The sequence below is a fragment of the Tachysurus fulvidraco genome, chromosome 20 (assembly GCF_022655615.1).
Source record: "Tachysurus fulvidraco isolate hzauxx_2018 chromosome 20, HZAU_PFXX_2.0, whole genome shotgun sequence".
NCBI classification, from domain to species: domain Eukaryota; kingdom Metazoa; phylum Chordata; class Actinopteri; order Siluriformes; family Bagridae; genus Tachysurus; species Tachysurus fulvidraco.
The window spans coordinates 19,954,007-19,969,671 of record NC_062537.1 but is presented as its reverse complement, the minus strand read 5'-3'; the positions used below and the strand labels follow the sequence as shown (position 1 = coordinate 19,969,671).

The 15,665-nt window shown below is 49.2% G+C and overlaps 1 protein-coding gene across 1 annotated transcript in view; it reads right to left on the bottom strand.

The window, feature by feature from the left end:
* Positions 1 to 2,751: 2,751 nt before the first annotated feature.
* LOC125139771 (dihydropyrimidinase-related protein 2-like) overlaps positions 2,752 to 15,665 on the bottom strand; it is a 32,304-nt gene continuing 19,390 nt past the window's right edge. The window contains exons 3-8 of the mRNA XM_047805159.1: positions 13,098 to 13,186; positions 8,934 to 9,097; positions 8,069 to 8,130; positions 7,617 to 7,697; positions 7,005 to 7,073; positions 2,752 to 2,970 (exon numbers count right to left, since the gene is read on the bottom strand). Of these exons, the coding sequence (XP_047661115.1) occupies positions 2,752 to 2,970; positions 7,005 to 7,073; positions 7,617 to 7,697; positions 8,069 to 8,130; positions 8,934 to 9,097; positions 13,098 to 13,186 (684 nt within the window). The remainder of the gene's footprint in view (positions 2,971 to 7,004; positions 7,074 to 7,616; positions 7,698 to 8,068; positions 8,131 to 8,933; positions 9,098 to 13,097; positions 13,187 to 15,665) is intronic.

The following is a 15,665-nucleotide window of genomic DNA, read 5'->3' as shown; positions in this document are numbered from 1 at the left end:
TTCATTTTCCTTCTCCCCTAATTGTGTCATTCGTAATCATACAAATACTAAAGAAAGATCCGGATGAAGATGAGCAAAGATTGGAAAGACTAAAACACTCTTTCCTCCTACCGAAAGGATTTGAGGATAGAGAGGAATAGAAGAGGAAGCGAGAGAGAGAGGAGAGAGAGGATAGAGGGAGATAGGCAGAGGAGAGATGACCGGGAGAGAGTAGAGAGAGAGCATGGAGACATATAGATGTAGTAACGGATATATAAATACAGAGAGAGAGGGAGAGATAGACAGAGAATACAGGAGAGGCCCAGAAGAGAGGGGAGAGCTCGAGAATAGAGAGGGATATCGGGGAGCACTGAGCGCGAGAGGGGGAGAAAGAAGGCCAGCCGGCTAGTATAGAGGTGCCCGGGGGGGGCGGCGTCGGTCTACGGCGCGCGGGGCTCGGGCGGGACTCGGGGGCTCTCGTATAGGGGTGCTGCGGTGGGGGCGTCGGTCGGCTATCAGCTGGGCTCTCGGGGGGCTCCTCTCTGGCGTCCTCTCTCGTGGTCGTCTTCTATCTCCCTTTTCTCCCTCCTCTCGAGTATAGTGGAGACAAGCTAAGCTCCCCTTTTTGTATGCTTAAAAACCTACATCTTTACTGTGATTAGAGGGGACCAACTGGAGACGTGCTTTCTCTTCCTTCGCTTCCTCCTGTCGTGGGAGGGAGTCGTGGTGCCTAAGGGGATGGTTGGGGGGGGAGGGGGAGGTCTGGGGACGGTCCGAACCCTAAGGTTGTGGGGGTTCGAGGGTTCGTCGGTGTCCGGGCCCATACTTATGGGTGGGCCGGGGGTTGGGGGCAGGGCACCTGACCCCCCCCGACTGCTCCGTCGTGTGGGGGGTGCAGCCGTGGCAGGGGGGGAGCATAAATTTGGGCGGTGGGCCCACTGGCGTGGGGGGGGTTTGTGTGGGGGGGTGTGGGGGGGGGTTGTGTGTGGAACAAGGGTGGGTGTGTGTGTGAGTTGTGTGTGTTGTTGTGTGTGGTTGTGTGTGTTTGTGTGTGTGTTGTTCCCTTCGTGTGGTTTGTGCACATTTGGAACGATGCAGGAACAAATTCTGAGTATGGTTGGTCAGCGCAGGGTACTTAAGCAGGCTATAAATGGGTCAGGCTTCAGCTATGCACGGCGGTTAGTGGACTTTACTTAACGAAGAAACTACTTCGCCTTCGTCAACATTTTAATATTAGCAATATAGACGATCTTTTCCTATACTAAATGTAACTGTTATACTTGTATAAACAACAAGTTCAGACTAGACTGTTAGTCTTTATTGTCCCCTTCCATGTTCACCTACGGACTGACAGGTCTATCGAACCATGCTATGTGTTGGTAATCTCGGGGGATAATGAATGCTTGAATGCGATTAGATCTACTGAGATCTACTGAGATCTCCCTGGGATTAACCTAAAGGGTATGATAAGACTAAAAACAGAAATGTTGACAAAATAGGCGCATCAACAGAAAACAATCGCTAAAAAATAGAAAGTAAGGACTTTTCTGCCCCCAAAACAGGGTGGCTTTTCCGTTTACCTTCCAAAAACTCGGTGCTGCAACCAACGGACGAGAACTCACATCTGAGCGATTCCAACCAGCACTGACTGGTCAATGCGATGATTTTGTTAACATAAGAAATAAAATAAAGTAGAAATAAATACAAATAAAATAAATAAAGAGTAATGATAATTAAATACAGATAATAGATAAGAATTACTCGATAATTAAAAATAAAACAAAAAGGCAAACAAAAAAAAGAAAAACAGTCCGGGCTCACGGGGATGACAGCATGATTGCGATAGTGTCGGTGAAGGGAGGGGGAAATCTTGAGTTGTGATGCGCTGACTGGCGCAGAGGTGGGAGGGTCACTTATGCCGTGCAGCTTGTAAGGCCCAGGGTGGGGTTTTGCTGGGGCCAATGAGTTGCGAAAGGCCGTGCGTGGCCGGGGGGGATACTGGCCGTGATTGGTCTGGGGGCCCACCAGGAGGGGCCCAAGTAGCAACCACGGTAAACCGCTGATGAAAGCAATCACAGCGTGTGTCATGCCACCCGGGGCATCTGCGGGAGGGTTTGCATCATCAAAAGCAATTAGGTCTGCTCGGGCTTCTGGAGTCGGCTAGTGCTATACAGGAATCGTGTGGTCGGAGTGAAAGGGGAGTGGGGGGAGTCATGGGAACATGGTGTCGTGTGTTATAAACGACTGATCATACAGTAACTCCAAGCCTCCATGTTGGTTTTTGAGGTTGTTTTTTTTTAGTGACTTTCGGCAGAAGCTGAGATCCACTTTAAAAAGACGCGTGGTTCTTGAATGGGGGTCGGCAAGGACCAGGTTGTCTTCCTGGGGGAGGGCCGAAATGGGGGAGTGGAACATCAGCTGCAACTCGGTAGCTCATCACTTTGGGTGATGGTAAAGAGGGACAGTTGGATCTGATTGGTGCCACTGTGATGGTAGCGTGTTAGTCGACTGGGGGCGCGTCTCGAAGGTCCACCGGGGGTAAAAAAGCGACAGACATCAGAGGGATCGTGGGGTGGTTGAGCGTGTGTGCAGGTGGGGTTAAAGGGTCAGAGCTGTCGATAAAAGTGGGAGGGGAAAGGGGGAGAGAAAAGGGGGAGGAAGGGGGAGGGTCGCGTGAAGTTTCGGGAGGTATATGCCGTTAACAGTAGTCGTAGGGGCAGCGGTTAGGGAGTCTTTAGTGAACTCTTTGCTTTACTGAACTTGCCGGTGCTGTTAGTAGGTCGTTGGATCTTTGAGGGTGGGGGCCGTCGGGAGCGGTCGATAGGGATCGAAGTAAAACGGTATGGATGCTCGGTATGAGGGCGGGGGAGGTAGTGGCCATGTACTGAAGCGTTTGAGGGCTGAGTAGTTATGTAGTACAAGCTTACGTGATAGCTGTCGGAATCCCTTAGTTACGTAGCACATTTCGTGATCAGCTAGGAGGAGGTGACCCTATGTTTGGGGAATAGAGTTGGAGAGCATGACAAAACTCAACAGGCCAAGGGGGGAAATGACTAGCGGGATCTATCTTTAGATTCCTTCGCGAAAGAACTTCAGCAGAGACTCTGCGTTGGAGATGAAGTGGACGGCCAGGAGTTTTTCTGCAATAGCAAACGGACGTGCGAAGAGAAAAGGGCGGGGGGGCGAAACAGGGGTTTATGGGTAGTAATCTAAAGGGGGGGTGCCTGAGCGGGGAATCGATCCGGAAATCTTGCTTTGTGCGGAAGTGTTGTAAGAAAACGTAGGCCGGGGGGGGGGAGGGGGGGAGGGAGGGGGGGGGGGGGGGGGGGGGGGGGGGGGGTGGGGGGGGGGGGGGGGGGGGGAGAGGGGGGGGGGGGGGGAGGGAGGGGGAAGCTAGTGGGACGACGAGGACGGGTTTTTTAGCTCCGAATGGAGGCTGAGTAATGGGTAGATCGTGTGTGTTCTGGCGAGTACAAACAGGCATAACCACGGCGCCAGAGGGGGCGGGGGGGAAAGGGACGGAAAAAAGGGGGAGCGGGGGTCGCTATGTTCTAGGCCCACTCAGGCGTTAATGAATCGGGAATCAAACTGGGAGGAGGCAGGATAAGATCATCGGTATAAAAGTCGGTACCGAGTGTTGGTGATGTGGGAAAATACAAGTCAGGAAGTACTGAACTTTATTTACTGGGTTCAGGAGGAGGGGGGTAACTCAGGGGGGGTGCAGGCCATATTGATGTTACAGGGCCAAGGACTGGATGGTGAACAATAACAGGGTTAGGAAGTACGGGGAGTGGGGGGTATCCTTGTGGTAATGGCGTAAGGCAACATAACAATGTGATGACGGGGGGTATACGTGGTCGGGATTCAGTGTCGTGGGAACTGTTGTGGGGGGGTAGGAAGATGAGTATTTGTAATTAACTGTAGAAGGGTGGCAAGAACGATGAGACTCAAGCGCAATCGAGAATCCATAGGAGGGACTGACATGAGGGGGTTGTAAAAAGATGGGTTAGAGTGGGAAGAGGTATTAGATTATAATGAGGAGGTTATATTCCAACTTGCATTCACCGTTAAGTTCACTGTTATGGTTATAAATGGGTGGGATGGTTGAGGGGGGTGTAGGGGATGGGTGTAATTAGGCCAGGCATACAAAAAGGATCAAACAGACAAAATAGGTCCTAGACTGGTTCTGAGAGGAGGGTGGAAGCAAGCAAGAAGGGTCACGACGTAGGTCCCGAATACCTCCGTACACTGAGCTGCCGACTGGTTATAAAGGTGATACTTATCCAGTTGTTACACACAGTGTATGTGTGATGTGTTTGATGTGTCGTGGGGGATGATCGTGTTGCTATGTTGTGAATGTATGATGCATGCTATGTGTGGATGTGCTGTAGCTGTCGGGGTGCTGGTGAGGTGGTTTGGTAAAAATAAAGGTGTGCAAGTGGCTGGGTTGTAGGTGCCGTGTGATGGTGATGTTGGTGGCTAGTGGTGAATGTGATGTCATGTAACCGATGTCGGGGGGTGGGCGGGAAGGATTGATCTGGTGGATGGGATTGACTCTGAGATGAAAACGTCAGGAACGGGGGAGGGGCGGGGGGTGCAATGAATGACAGATGTAATGTGCGTGTGATGGTGCTGTGTGGGTGCTGGTGGGGAATAGTGGGCGGTGTGTGTGTAGCGGTTGCGTAGGGTGTGTGAATGCTGTGGGAGTCGTGAGTTGAGTGTGGCGTCTGACTGCTGAGGGGTCCATAAGTGACTGGTGTGTGCAGGTCCCTAGTGCAGGCTGTGGGGCACCAGGAATCAATACCAGTGCATGTGTGTACGCTGGGGAAGGGTGTGATGGTCATACTGGCATGTACAGTTCTAGTGGATGTGATGTGCTGTGGGTGAGGGGTGTACTGTAGACGTGGTCGGTGGGGGGGATCCTGGTCGTGTATACTGTCACTGTCCTGGTGTGGAATCTAGTGCGGTGGGATCTAGGTGTAGCGGGGTTGTTCTGGAGGGGCTTGTGTGGTGTATGGCTGTGTGTGTGCCTCGTGAAATGGTGAATGGGGGGTGAAATGTGAACTGCGGTGTGCTGTTGGTACTCTGTCTGATGCGGGTAGTTGGTGTGCTTGGTGTGCCATGTGGGTGTGCTTGTTTGTGCTCCTGTGTGCGTGTACTGGTGGGCTGTGTGCATGCTGTGTGTGGCGTTGGGCTGTCTGGTAGTGATGCTGTCTGTGCTGTCTGTGCTAGTGATGTTCTGTCTGGTGGCTGGTGTGGGTGCCTGTCTGGTGGCTGTGGGTGTGGTGGTCATATATCTGTTGTGCGTAGGAGGTGTGGATGCAAGAATTGTGTGGCGTGTGTGGGGGTGTCTGTCCTGTCTGTGCATTGACTACTGGTGCCGTGTGGGGTACGTAGCTGTCAGGATTTGCTGTGTGTGCTGTGTGTTTTAGAGGGGATGAGTCCTAAGGGCAAAAGAGGCGGGTGCTGTTGGTGGTGCGTGGTGTGCTATGTCATGTGCTTTGTGTTCTGATCTGGTGCTGCTGTCTGTGACATCTCTGGTAGTAGCGTGAGGTGGTGTAGTTTGGTTTGGTGTGTGGGTGGGTGGGGGGGTTAGAGGCGGCGCAGTGGTGTGGGCTGTGTGTGCTTATGGTGAATGCTGGCGTATCTGTTTGTGCTGTGTGTGCTGTGTGTGCTTGTGTGTGCTGTGTGTGCTGTTTGTGCTGTGTGTGGCTGTAACTTGGTGCCATAGTCGTAGGGGGGGGGTGCTTCCATGCTGCTGTGATGTTGCTGGTATGAATGTGACTTGTGTGGTGCTGTCGGCTGCCTGTGGTTCTTCTGTGGTGGAGGTGCAACCTGTCCCGTGATGCTCTGTGTCTGGGTTGGCTGGGGGTCGTGTCTGTGTGTGAGTGTGTGCTGAGTCTCTGCTGTCAAACCCCGGTGCAGGTGATGAATGGGGTGCCTAGGTGTGTGCTGTGTGGTGCTAGGATCTGTGCTGTGTGTGCTGGTGTTGTGGAAGCTTTGTGTGCTTTGTGCATTGAATCATGTGCTCGGTGTGGTGTGCAGATGTCAGTGCTGTGTTGTAAGCTGTGGTGATGGCTAGTAGTGTGATAGGGGTGTGTGGTGCTGTGTGTGCCGTGTGGTGTGCTTTGATGCATGGAACTTTTGGGTAAAAAGTGCGTGTGTATTGGGGCGTGCTGTCCGTGTGCTGTTGGTTCTGTGTGTCTGTGTGGTCATGTCTGATGTGATTGGTGATGCTGTGGTGTTGCTGGTGGGGGGTTGAATAGGGGCTGTCTGCTGCTCTGTGGGTTGCTGTCTTGGTGCTTTTTTGTATGTGTTTGTTCTGATGTGTTGCGTGTGAAAGTTAATTGTTCTTTGTTTTCTTTTCTCTTTCTTTGTTGTTCTTTCTCCTGGGCTTGTGTTTTGCTTTTTATGCTTTGTTTTTCTTTGTTTTTCCCTTTGTTGTTGCTGATCTGAGGTGGCGTATTGGTTGCTGTGGTGGATGCTGTGTGTGCTGTGTGTGCTGTGTGTGCTGTTGAGGGATGTGGGGGGGAGTGTCTAAAGGGTGCTATCTGAATGTGCCTGTGTGTAGGGGGCGCGAGGGGGGGACTGTGATAGTGCTGTCCTGTTGCCGTGATACAGTGGGTGCGTATGGTGCTGATTTTGTGGGCTGTGTGGCTATACGATGCCTGATGGTGTGCTATCTCTGTGAACTGTGTGTGCTGTGTGCTCCTGTGGGGCGTGATAGGTAGTGCTGTGGGTGTGCCTAAAGTGTGTGCCAATGGAATCGTGCGTGTGTGTGCTTTGTGGGTGCTTGTGTGTGCTGTGTGTTCGTGCTGTGTTGCTGTGTGATGCTGTGTGTGCTTACTGTGTGCTTGTGTGCGCGTGGTCTGTGTGTGTGTGTGTGGTATATGTGTGCTGTCATGTGCTGTGTGTGGCGTGTAGTGCTGTGTGTGTGTGTTTGTGTGTTGTGTTGTGTGTGATGTGCTTGTCCTGTGCTGTGTGTGCTGTCTGTTCTGTGTGTGCTGGTGTGTGTGTATGTTGACCTCCTCTGGACGGCTCAGCACGTGTCCCTCTGGTCCGGTGATCCCCAAGTCCAGGATTCGACGCTGCTCCTTTAATCAGGAACCGCAAACAAGAAACATTTACAGAAGCAGAAACATTTAGAGGAATAAAAATATATAAAGAAAGACATGGTTTATGATCTGCATCTATCTATCTATCTATCTATCTATCTATCTATCTATCTATCTATCTATCTATCTATCTGTCTGTCTGTCTGTCTGTCTGTCTGTCTGTCTGTCTGTCTGTCTACCTATCTATCTATTTATTTTTTATGAATTATTTTGTTATTTCCCTGGAAATAAATATCAAACAGAAAAACAGAGGCATACGAGGCACTACAAAGAAACAAATCATATATCATGAGGCTAATAAACACCGTCTCTTCATCCCGACTCATTTCACTCCCAGAGACGGCTGTGACAAGCGACAGAGTCCAGAACCCAGCACGTGCGTTAAGAACTCTGAGATCATCCAGGAGTTATGCTCAGCTCACGCTGCCAGTATAAAGTCTGAACCTTACACACATCTGTCGCTTTCTCCCGTGGGGTCCGTGTCCATCTGTGCCACATCTTCAGGAAGTCTTAGTCTCTTACCTCTGCGATGATGTCTCCGTTCTCAGCGTGGACCTGTGCGATGGCTCCGAGGTCCCGGATCACGCTGAACACCTCGTAGATCTGCAGAAGACCAAACAAACACACACACACACACACACACACTTACATATACACACTCTTTCTCTCATCTTGGCCTTATCAGACCTTCTGGATTTTGCTCCAAACCTTCTGGCGGTATGTTTCACAGTAAGACCACCAGAGTCCCTTTTGTTTACGAGTGAGTCAGAACAACGGCTCTAAAAATCGTTTCCCAAATTTTTTCTTCCTTACTTATGCTGCGAGTTCACCGGGTGCTTCTGGAAAGCTTCACATCTAAAAGAAACACAGCGTCTCGCAGCTTACGTGATGTAAATAATGTCGGACGGGTCTGGTTTTAATATCGTGCCGCGTGACTGTACTGCAGCTGAGGAGGAACTTCCTGAGAGTCGTACCTGAGAGTCGGTCAGCTGATAGAAGTCCTTGTAGGCCAGGTAGACCAGGAAAGAGTTAACACCTGCACAGGAAGTAAACAGACGACTCAATGAGACGGATTATTCTCATCGTACTCCTCACACAGTGCAGCTTAAATGTCCTCTAACCTTCATCTGTCATCAACTGCACTGCTTTTAAACCTCTGACGTCAGGATGAAAGGAGCCAGACTTCAGTTTTCATTTAATGGACACCGTGTGTCACTGATGTTCTACTGAAAACACTCTTCATTAACAGGTATATACTGTACACAGAATGTCACTTTACTAGGAACACCTTCATGCAATTGTCCAATCGGCTACGGCAGCAACACAACGGGTTTCCATCTACTGTGGCGTTCCTGTTCTTCGCTAACAGAAGAGGAACCTAGTAGAAGTTTAGGATAGATACGATAGAGACCATTACAACTGCCTGAGATACCATCATGACCTTCTAGGAGAGCATCATGACCATCTGATAGACCATCATGACCATCTGAGAGACCATCATGACCTAGGAGACCATCATGACCATCTGAGAGACCATCTGAGAGACCATCATGACCATCTGAGAGACCATCATGATCTTCTAGAAGACCATCATGACCATCTGAGAGACCATCATGACCTTCTAGGAGACCATTATGACCTTCCAGGAGACCATCATGATATTTGAGAGACCCTTATGACTATCTGAGACACCATCATGACCTGAGACTCCATCTGTCATCCCATCACACATTTTATTACACAGGGTTATAACTGGTTCAGTCCTATAGAGCTGACGGTGTTCAAGCTAGTTGTAAAGTGTACAGAAACACCGTGATGTTAAAGGGTTGCCTGTCGTACCGTGTTCCTTGACGAGCATCTCCATTTCCTCTGCGATGCCTTTGTGCCACTCGATGATGTCGACGTGGAGCGAGTAATCACAGCACGACTTACTGTCGGCCCACTGACGCCACTGATTAAACGCCGCGATCAGGCTGGTCCCGGGCTCAGGAACCACGTGTCGACTAGTCACACAATAAAAACACAAAGCAGAGACTTTTATTCCACACAGAATGATTGACCAAAATATTCCGTACATCAGCGATGACAGAAGCTGAGCTCACATCCAAGTTTCACATCAGCGTCACATTTTTCCACATTTTCCTGTTTTTATCGTTTACGATTGTACGTCTTTGTCACGTCTCAGTCTACGGTGCTGTTAAAGGTGGGGTCTCCGATATTTGAGGAATGCTTCTGAAAACTGAGTCGGGACACCAAACAAAACAAGAATTAAAACAAACGTGTAGCCAATGATCAGAAAGGGGCGGGTCTTGTCGATATGGGCGGAGAGAGTGTTCAGTGCACATGTGTGCATGTGCGCATATTCACAGGTCGGAGTTTCCCGAGTCGATAACTCCTGAGCTAAACGCTGTTACTACACAAAACGCGGTTGTAGCTGCCTCTCTACATTACTACGATAGAAAAGAGGTGTTATTTGTGTAGTAACAGCGTTTAGCTCAGGAGTTATTGACTCGGGAAACTCCAACCTGTGAATATGTGGCCAACTTCCTGCTCCTTCAGTTCTCTCCAGCGCTGGAAAGCTGATCCTATATTAACACATCCTACTTCTTGTCCTTATCGTAAGTCTTTCTTCTCTTTCTTTCTTTGTTTTTATCCTCCATGTCAATGTTAAAACCGCTTTCTGTTAATGTCACACACGCGCACCGAACACTCTCTCCGCCCATATCGACAAGCCCCACCCCTTTCTGCTCATTGGCTACACGTTTGTTTTGATTTTTGTTTAGCTTGTCGTCCTGACGAAGTTTTCTGAAGCATTTCTCAAACATCGGAGACCCCACCTTTAATATGAAGCTCATATTAACAAAGTAGACTCAAAATAGACGCTCAGGACTTTAAGACGTTTCTTGTTTTGTTTTGCTTTTCCACAGAAATATATATTTTTATTTGTAAAGTTAATGTTGATATCAAACCCATTTCTCTCTGAGATGCAAAATGATTCAATGTAAAGCTTAAAAATGCTAAAATACCTTAAGGAAGAGATTTAATACTCTCAGATTTAGATAAATAAATATATTATAATATATTTGAGATAGTTGAACTTGCTAAGCTGTAATAAAGCTCGTGGAGCAGCTGAGACCTCCCTCTGGTGTTCTGGAGGATTATCAGCCTGAGTGAGTGATGAGTCAACACGAGTTTCCCTGCTGAGACTCACTGATCATGGTGGTTCCTCCGACCAATCACTGCCAATGCAACCCTGTCCTAATTCGGAATTCGTCGGCGGTTACCGTCCATGCGCTCGGTCGGAGGTCCATCTGGTTAGGCGCTACTGTTTTTGCCCTCTCTATACCTCCCGTTTCAACTCGGAGGACCCTTTCGTTTTGTGAGCAATCGAGTGGTCTTGGGGGGCCAAAGACGCCCCCGCGCGGGGGGGGGTGAAACGATCAGGTTGGTCACCGAGGGTCTGCCTACAGATCCTGGGAAAAGAGGATTAGGTAACAGAGACAAGAAGGGAAGATAGTTAAGAAACGAAAAGAAAGAAAAAAGCACTCCTCTCTCCCTCCCTCCACTCGGGCCTCCCCCTCCAGCACTCCCTCCCTCTCCTCTTCTTAAAGCTCCCTCGCCTCCCTCCCTCCCTCCTCCCAACTGACACCTCCCCTACCCTCCCATCCCCCACCTCCTCCCGCCTTCACTCTGCTTCAGCCCCTCGCCTGCCTGCAAAATTCTCACCTCCCTCCCCTCCTCCGCCGGGAGCGCCTGCCCACTCCCTTCTATCCCCCCCTCCCTCCTCATTCTTCACTCCCTCCCTCCCTGCCAAATACCCCCCCCTCCCCCCCCCTCCCTCCCGCCCTGTACCGCATTCTTCCTCCCGCCCTCCCGCCATGCCACTCCCTCGGGTCGCCCACCGTGGGGTGGTCCCGATCGCCCAGGGCACGCTCCGCGCTGCGTTAACCCTCCTCTTTTCCCTTTTTTCCGAAAAATGCTTTTATCAACCCTTACTACCCCACCACTCTTATACAGGCTTCCCACGGACGACAACAGGCAACGAGGCGGGCCAGGCTGGGGGTCAGACGGGGGAAAAAGGGGGGGGATAGGACCACCGGGGGAAGCAAAAAACAGGAGGGTGGGGGGCGAGCGAGGGGAACGGGGAAAGCAAATAGGAAATGGCAGGTAAGAAGGATGGTGGGACCACGCCGACAAAAGAGCGGTTCATCAGGGACGAGGAAGCAAGGGTCCCGGAAAAGGGGGACGGGGGGACAGGTGGGGTAGGGTGGGGTGGGGAAGGGGGGGGTGGGGGGAGGGAGAGAGATGGTAGAACGCTGGGCGTGGCACACCGGACCCCGAAGACAAAAAGAAGGGTAGGGGGGAGGGAGAAATAAGAGGAGAATCGGGAGTGAGAGGGGGGAGAAGGGGGTCGAAAAAAAAGTGATGCAAAAACTAAAAGCGAAAAGGAGAAAGGAGGAGAGTGAGGAGGGCGGGGGGGGAGGGGCGGAGGAGAGGGAGGTAGAGAGCGGACAAGAACGCCCCCACCGGGGGCTCACACCCCGAGGAGGACCGCCAAGGACCGAAGAGGGGGGGGAGGTAGGAGAGGGAGGGAAGACACAGGCTCAAACGGAAGGGGCGGCATGGGGGTGTGGGATCGCCGTGGCAGCAACGGAGGACGCGGGGGGGGCCAAGGAAAAAACAATTACAACATCCCAGCAGCAGCCACGCACGGAAGGGGGGAGGGTCTAGGAGGAAAAAGAAGGAGAGGGGGGGGCAGGAGGAGGGGGAAGAAACGGGCCGGCACACAAGCAGGGCGAGGCTTAGGAGGGGGAGGGAGAGGAAAGAACAGTTCACCTTCAGGCTGCTCCCTCCCGAGAAAAATGGTCCCGAAATCCGGACGGGGAGGGGCAGGGGGTGAGGATTTGGACTGGACCGATAGATGGGTGCCCTGTAGAGAGGGGGGTAGCAGGTAAACCCGGGGGGAAAGCGGAATGGGGGTTGCGTAGAATGGGGGGGGGGGGGGGAGAAGTAGGAAGGGTATAAAGAGAAAAGGCGGGGGGGGACTCACGAGGAGGGGGGGGGGGGGGGGTCGGGAAACGCAGAGGAGAAACGGAGAGGTATAGGGGAAAAAAGGGGGGAGAAGGCGAGTTGGCCAGCAGAGGGGGAAATCCCTCTCTGCTCTACATCGGGGGGAGGGCGTGGGGTCGGGTCGTGAAGATCAAGGGGGGGTAGGGACAGGAGAAAGAGTCGTCGGGAGATGGGTGCATAGTGAGGGGGGGTCGTGAAAAAGGTCGGGATGCAACCTCTCGGGAGACAGCAGTCAGTCGAAGGTGGGGGAGGGAATCGGGAAAAATAGACAAAGTCTCGGGAGGGGACTGGAAGTGCGGTGTTCAGAAGGGCGGAGGAATGGGGTTGTGGAGAAGGTATCAAGATCAATAACGGTACAGTCCAGGTAGTATGTTTCACAGTGGCGAAAGTCGACGGGGTGGAAATCTACGGGGGAAGGAAAGAAAAAAGGGAAAGATATTTCAGATATTAATGCGGGGAGCCGGCAGGGAGAAATGCACGTGATCGAGTATCAGAGAACATAAAACTGCTGTACCGAATTCAGTACATTCTCATTCCTCATGTACTTTCCACCAACTCCTGGGCCCTGGCCTCATCACAACAGGTGCTTACAAGGTTCCTCTGTAACAGATGAAGAGCACCATCTTTATATTACAACAAGTACGTGTGTCTTTTTATTTATTGTGTGTGTGCTGTTTCGTTGTGTTTTTTTGTTTTTGTGTTTCTTTTGTGTGTTTTTGCTCCGCCAGCTAGGGGGTGGTACACCAACCATATTGTCATTAATTTCTCTCCTCTCCTCTCCGTCCTTTATTAATCTTCTATAACAGCTCCTTGGTCGCACATCGTTTTTGATGCTCACTGTTATCTGTTCTACTCTCATCTTGATCGTCGGCTTACTCTCCTCTCTCTCTATCTCTCTCTCTCTCTCTCTCTCTCTCTCTCTCTCTCCCTTACTTGATGAGTCCATCCTCCATGTAGATATCTGCGAAAAAGGACTGGTCATCGTTCACGATCTTCGCCCCTTTAATTAACAAGCGCTCACTCTGGAAATAGAAGAGTTCATATAAATATTAATTACAGCTTCATCAGAGGAAGAGAGAGAGAAAAGAAAGCTGACACGAAGGCTGAGTTATTAAATGTGCAAAGAGGAAGCTGTGACTCGAGTAATAGAGTAACGCAAGAAATAAACGCAGAGCTGAAATATAACCCAGAGGTTCTGAGCACTAATCTAATGACAGCGCTTTAAACACGTTTTAGTTTTGGCATCGCCGTAACACCGAGCGCACCATCAGCTGAGAACCCTGAGAACCCTGACACCACATTCCACAAGGGAAGTGAAGTCATCACCAACATCCAGATGTGCTCACAGATGTGCGGTGAAGCCATGTGTCACACTTACAGTGTAGTCCCAGAGATAACACACATGGTTCCTGCTCAGGATGTGTGGTTCTGTCAAGAGCTGTTAACATCCATGGACCATTGCAACTAAAGGTTCTATGTAGCAGCATAAAGGTTCTTTAGACTGTAATAAAGGTTCTATGTAGCAGCATAAAGCTTCTTTAGACTGTAATAAAGGTTCTATGTAGCAGCATAAAGGTTCTTTAGACTGTAATAAAGGTTCTATGTAGCAGTATAAAGGTTCTTTAGACTGTAATAAAGGTTCTATGTAGCAGCATAAATAAACAAGGTTCTATGTAGCAGCATAAAGGTTCTTTAGACTGTAATAAAGGTTCTATGTAGCAGCATAAAGGTTCTTTAGACTGTAATAAAGGTTCTATGTAGCAGCATAAAGGTTCTTTAGACTGTAATAAAGGTTCTATGTAGCAGCATAAAGGTTCTTTAGACTGTAATAAAGGTTCTATGTAGCAGTATAAAGGTTCTTTAGACTGTAATAAAGGTTCTATGTAGCAGCATAAATAAACAAGGTTCTATGTAGCAGCATAAAGGTTCTTTAGACTGTAATAAAGGTTCTATGTAGCAGCATAAAGGTTCTTTAGACTGTAATAAAGGTTCTATGTAGCAGCATAAAGGTTCTTTAGACTGTAATAAAGGTTCTATGTAGCAGTATAAAGGTTCTTTAGACTGTAATAAAGGTTCTATGTAGCAGCATAAATAAACAAGGTTCTATGTAGCAGCATAAAGGTTCTTTAGACTGTAATAAAGGTTCTATGTAGCAGCATAAAGGTTCTTTAGACTGTAATAAAGGTTCTATGTAGCAGCATAAAGGTTCTTTAGACTGTAATAAAGGTTCTATGTAGCAGCATAAAGGTTCTTTAGACTGTAATAAAGGTTCTATGTAGCAGCATAAAGGTTCTTTAGACTGTAAAAAATGTTCTATGTAACAGCATAAATAAAAAAGGTTCTATGTAGCAGCATAAAGGTTCTTTAGACTGTAATAAAGGTTCGGAGTCAGACTCTCTAACCATTAGGCCACTTGTAAGAGTAGAACTAACGAGATAAACACATAGATGGCATTGAAGAACCATTTTGTTCCCCCAAGAACCTTTTAGTGCCATAAAGAACCCCCCAAAAAAACAGTTTTTCACAGTGAAGGTATTTTACAGAGAACCATTTTTGGATCCCTAAAAGAAACTTTCAGTAATTGGTTCTTAAAAGAACGAGTTTATTCTGGGTACCATAAAGAACCCTTTCATAGACTAAAGAACCCTTAAATTCTATCTCACCTCAACGAAAGCTTACAGAAATATTAAAGGTTCTCTATAGAATCTAAAACCCTGACAAAGAATTGATTCAGTATAAAAACATGGTCCACAGCGATGCCACCGACGAGCGATTTTTGGTTCCTAAAGAACCTTTCAGTGCTGTTTAGAACCATGATTTTCACTCAAACTGCACCGGTATGTTACTGATTAGCGAGGCAGAATTGCTAAGTGTTTTGCGTTACATGTTTCGATGTGTCACGTGATGGTGTGTCACGGAGAAAAGTCCAGAACGAGACGAGGGATGAAAAAGAATTCGGTGTTGGATCCTAAAGAACCTTTCAGTACCATTAAGAACCACTTAAAATGGGTTTTTTACAGTGATGCTATTTCACAGAAAAGCATTTTTGATTCCCGAAAGAACCTTTCATGGATCGGCATAAAGGACTTTTTTATGGTCTAAAGCAATGGTCACCAACCCGCGGGCCGTGGACCAAATGGTACCGGGCCGCCCAAGGAACATTAAATTATTCCCATTGTATTTACTGTGGTGTATTTCTCTCGGGTTTGTGTGACTTTCCATGGACGAGAGGTTAACCGGGAGCTGAGAGACGTCACCTAAAGCCGCACCGATACCGCGCATGCGCAAAATATCATGATATCGGGCCGGGTTTAGGTGACGTCTGGAGCTGAGCGGCTGCGAGCGGCAGTGGTGGTGTAGCTTTGGTGGAGAGAGAAGGTGTGTATCGCTCTTCTCTCTGTTCACCGGTACTTTGTCATGTTTAACAGTGCTTGGTGTACGTGTATATTGTGTTTGCTCAAATTTAACCCACAAATTAGCAAAAATGAGCATGAAACAGAC